The sequence below is a fragment of the Octopus bimaculoides genome, chromosome 7 (genome assembly GCF_001194135.2).
Source record: "Octopus bimaculoides isolate UCB-OBI-ISO-001 chromosome 7, ASM119413v2, whole genome shotgun sequence".
Taxonomy (NCBI): Eukaryota; Metazoa; Mollusca; class Cephalopoda; order Octopoda; family Octopodidae; genus Octopus; species Octopus bimaculoides.
The window spans coordinates 41,180,581-41,185,770 of record NC_068987.1 but is presented as its reverse complement, the minus strand read 5'-3'; the positions used below and the strand labels follow the sequence as shown (position 1 = coordinate 41,185,770).

Below are 5,190 nucleotides of genomic sequence, written 5' to 3'. Positions count from 1 at the left end.
CGACATCACCCACCACATCAAGACCAGCAGTCCACCTGTTGCTGCATGACCCAGAAGGTTACCACCTGATCGCTTCAAAGCCGTCAAACGGGAATTCCAACACATGCTTGACCTTGGAATCATCCGCCCGTCCAGCAGCAACTGGTCCTCGCTGATACACTGCATCCCCAAAAAATCATCGACCAATTGGCGGGTTTGCGGTGATTATCGGTTGCTAAACAAAAGTACGGTCAGTGATGCTTATCCAGTCCCTTATCTGCAGGATTTTTCTAGCTCGCTGCATGGCGCTTGCATTTTTTCCAAAATCGACCTTGTGCGAGCGTACAACCAAATACCAGTAGAACCTGCGGACATCCCAAAAACAGCAGTCACGACACCTTTCGGAATGTTTGAATTCCTGCGTATGCCTTTCAGTTTACGTAATGCAGCACAGACATAACAATGGTTCATCGACATGGTCACCAGAGGTTTGCGTTTCATCTATGCCTACATAGACGACATACTGGTGGCCAGTAACTCGGAAGAAGAGCATGACCAACACCTGCACCTGCTATTCGAACGCCTGCAAAAATTCGGAGTCGTCATTAATCCCAGCAAATGTGCTTTCGGAGTTGCTTCCCTTCATTTTCTCAGGCACATCATCGATAAGGATGGTATTCGTCCCCTTCCTGAGAAAGTACAGGCCATCGTGGAATTTTCGCCACCCACATCTCTCTGCAAATTAAGGGAGTTCCTCGGTCTCGTAAATTTTTATTGGAGATTTTTACCTCACCTTGCTGAGATAGCAAGGTCACCAACGCCCTTATGTACCTCAAAAATATCGTCGTGAAGTTTTCTCTGCTCTGCATTCTCTGTCACATCCTGGTATTCGCTCCACTCAAAAGCTGATATCGACCCAACAATGTAATTAGGATAGCTAATGATCTTGAGGAGAGGTATGAAATAAGAATTGATACAGATCTCTTCCCAAGGAGCACTGCTAAAATCTACTTATCAGAACAGCAGAAGAAAAAAAATGAAGATGGGTACTTGGCAAGTAAAGCAAAAACCATAGAAGGGGTTTGATCGTGTCAACAGCTTGGTATGGAGTACCAAGTTTATGACATCCCACTTTGAAGGTTACATCCATGCAATCCAAGAACAAGAGATCTCCACCGAGTACCTATAAAAGGCAGAAAATGTTGACAAGCAACAAATATAGGCGGTGCAAGACCAAGACTAATGACATCAAATCACATTATTGCCAACTGTGAGAGAATGTCTTCCTATGAGGCATGGTACAGTGGTCAGAACAGTCTTGGAACAGGATAACAAAAAAAAGAGAATACCTACAAATGAAGTTGACCCCCATATTGAAACCGATGGGTCAAAAGAATACTGGTGGGACTTGAAAATTAAAACAGCTACCAAATTAAAGCACAACTGGCCAGATATTGTTGTGCAGGACCACAAAGAAACGATATGCTCAGTTTTGGAAATCAGCTTCCCCCTGGACACAAATGTGGTTAGAAAAATACAAGAGGAAGCGGACATCTATAGATCATTGATAAGGAGTTTGCCAATCCAGTACCCATGATATACTTTCAGCTTCATATTCATTATTGGAGCAACAGCATACATACCAACCTATCTGGAGCAAAGTATGGCTGAACTTGGAATTTTGGGGAGACAATGCAAACCCTTAATTCATAAGCTACAAATGATCATGATATCTGGGACTATAAAATCTGTAATACCTTCTTAATATTTTAAGGATGATGGTTAAATCATGATACTTCCCCTCACAACTTTGCTACTAAGCTGGTGGCCAGTCAAAATTTACTCTAAATTTAAAATAGGAAGAGAACGAACACACACACACACACACACTCTCTCTCTCTTTCTTTTTCTTTCTCTCTCTCCAATGAAAACATGTTAAATGATGATGATTATTTAATGTCTATTTTCCTGTGTTTGCATGAGTCAGGCAGAATTTGTTGAAGCAAATTTTTTCATGGAAGATTATAAATGATTATTGCTTGTATAACGTTGTTACTTGTTTGCAACCATCACAAAGGTATACAAAATCCACACATATATGTGTACAATGAGTTTCATTCAGTTTCTGTCTACCAAATCCATGTACATGGCATTGTTGAACTTAGGGCTATAGGTACACAAGGTGCCACACAAAGGGATTGAACCCATGATCACATGCTTAGGAAGCTAGCTTCTTAACCACATTGCCATGTCTGTACCTAATGTGTAATAGGAGCAACAGTCCTATGACACATTAGATCCAGTATGTAAACATGTTCAGAAAATAATTAACAAAGTTAGATTTTAAAAGTTTAGTTTGTTTACACCAGCTAAATTCAGTATATTAATTACAAAGTATATTAGAAAAAACATAAAGAATGAAGATGCATTATTAGTGGTTTATTTATCTTACACACATTTCAAATAGCTTTCACAATGCAGTTGCTGCACATTGCAATTTGCATATTTAACTGATCACTTTAAAAGAAAAGCATAGCAACTAAATGCTCTATTTCTGTTGCAGTTTTCACTGCTGATTTTTTTTTCTTCTTTGCATATCATATTTTGATCTACTATGATAATTAAATGGTTTGGTTTCATGTTTCAAATTTCTCTTTGTTTTCAAATTTTAGTTCTTGGCACCTCACCTCAAAAGTATTCTGTGGATCATACAGAAGGCACTGTAAAATCTAAGTGTTGTGTGGACATGTAAGTTATATAAACATTTGGTTTTTGTCTGTTAAATTACTTTGTCATCAAACCATATTTCTTCTAAAAGGGTTAATGACAATGACTTTGATGACAAATGACAATGACCTTATTATTGTGGCTGGTGACTTCAAAGAACATGTTGGACAGTACCCTCAAAGGAGGGTATAGAGATGTATAACAGTAAAGGTAACTGGAAGTTCTTAGGAGACAACCTACTGAGGGTGACAGTACAAATCTTTAGCTGGTACTATTTTCCAACTAGACCAAAGGTGAAGTACACAGAAAGTGAAGAGACAGGGTAGGAAGAATGAGAATAGTAGAAGAGAAGTGTGTATGGATGGATGACAGTACACTTGCACTGAGTGATTATGAAAAGAAAAGCATGGAAGTGCCATTACAAGAGGTTACTAAATGTAAAGAATGAATGGGAGAAGGACGTTCTTCCTTATGTGAACATGACTGAGGGACTAGTCATTATATTTGACAGCTGTATAATAGATGAAACAATTAAAGATATGAATGAAGATAAGGACAGTTTCTACTCCAGGTCAGCTTCAGGTCTATCTGTTAGTTTTAGGTTCTGTATTTATGTAGTTGTATGAATGTGAATGGAAATGTTTGTGAAAGAGAGAGGAAGAAAGAAAGAGAGAGTGTATGTGGCTATGTATGTGTGTGTGTGGTGTGTGTTCTAGTGTGTGCGTGGATGTGTGTTTGTGTGGTATGGTTGGTTCTGTAAATGCATTAGAGAGGATGTGTGTGTGTGTGTCTGCATGTTCATGGGTATTGATGGTAAAATGTTTATTTCTTTGTATCATTTATCAATTGGTCCTATCTTTTTGACTGGATGATGTGCGTAGGTGTCAGAGCATGTGTGTGTGGGTGTGGGGGGTTAGTGCATGTGCGTATGTGTGTGTGTGTGCATGCAGTCCATCTCTGTTGCTTGTTTGTGGGATAGTATGCATTGTATAACAATTTAATAACATTCTGTTTTTATTTCAATAATTTATAGAAATTAGGAGTTTGTTGTCTGTTTAACTTCAATTTTGCCTATGCATGTTAAGCAAATTATCTCACCCACACAACCTAGTTTGTAATGTGGTGGTGATGATCATGTAGTTTCTATATATATACACACACACACACATATATATTTATACGATATATGAAGGCAAATAGGGATTAAATAAACCCAGACGTTTACTTCTTTATACACTCTGTAGAATTAAAATTTAGCTAACTAAATTGTTCACTTGTTATTACAGCAACCCATATACATCGTTATACATTTCCTGTGACAGGTATAATTTGTAAATCCAAAGTTGAACACCAGCTAAATTCAGTATATTAATTACAGAGTATATTAGAAAAAACATAAAGAATGAAGATGCATTATTAGTGGTTTATTTATCTTACACACATTTCAAATAGCTTGCACAATGCAGTTGCTGCACATTGTAGTTTGCATATTTAACTGATCACTTTAAAAGAAAAGCATAGCAACTAAATGCTCTATTTCTGTTGTAATTTAGTCAATCAAATGCAGAATTGATTAAATATGCATACTTCAATGTGCAAAGATTGCATTGTGCTATTTGAAACATGTAAGCTAAATAAATCTCTTTCAAGTGGTTGGAAATTGTCGTATACGTTACGTCTAATTTAGAAGCAAGCTCTAGAACAGCTGTGCATGGATTGACTTTGACTAAGGCTCTTAGTTGATCGTTGTCAACATCCAATGGCCGACCACTACACTTATCATCTTTAAGACTCTTGTCACTGTTACAAAATTTCTTGAACCACCATTGTGCTGTACGTTCATTAGTGGTTCCTGGGCCAAACGCATTGTTGATATCGCAAGCTGCTTCAGCAGCTTTTCGGCCTAGCTTGAACTGGAATAAGAAACTTGTGCGAATTTGCTTTTTGTCCATGTTGTATTCAACGTTCCGGAATAAATGGCCTAATTATTCAAAAAGAAAAAGAGTAACATGATTAAATGGAGCGAAAAACGGGATTTAAGATGATATATAAAGTCAAAGTAATTTAACAAAAATTAATTTGAAAATACATCATTTAAAAACAAAATTAAAAATTCCACAGGAACTTACTTGACAACCTAATATTTTATTTCAATATTGTAAATTCGTTAGATCAGGTTATGAAAGTTACAGAGAGGGTCATAGCCCAACTAATTAGGGAGCGAATCAATTTAGATGAGATGCAGTTTGGGTTCGTGCCAGGTAAAAGCACTACTGATGCCTTATTTCTAGTGAGACAGTTGCAGGAGAAATACCTAGCTAAGGATAAACCTCTGTACCTGGCTTTCGTTGACATGGAGAAAGCCTTTGACAGGATCCCCCGATCCCTTATCTGGTGGTCAATGAGGAAACTTGGGATAGAAGAATGGTTAGTGAGAGCTGTGCGAGCCATGTACAGAGATGCTGCCAGTAAGGTGAGGGTTGG

The 5,190-nt window shown here is 37.8% G+C and overlaps 2 protein-coding genes across 2 annotated transcripts in view; both read left to right on the top strand.

Moving 5' to 3' along the window:
• The window catches only part of LOC106869388 (fatty acyl-CoA reductase 1), a 422,225-nt gene that overhangs the window by 26,676 nt on the left and 390,359 nt on the right, over window positions 1-5,190 (top strand). The window lies entirely within an intron of this gene.
• Window positions 1-5,190, top strand: part of LOC106883409 (motile sperm domain-containing protein 1) — a 73,781-nt gene that overhangs the window by 38,533 nt on the left and 30,058 nt on the right. Inside the window, exon 3 of the mRNA XM_052969540.1 lies at window positions 2,652-2,727. Within this exon, the coding sequence (XP_052825500.1) occupies window positions 2,652-2,727 (76 nt within the window). The remainder of the gene's footprint in view (window positions 1-2,651; window positions 2,728-5,190) is intronic.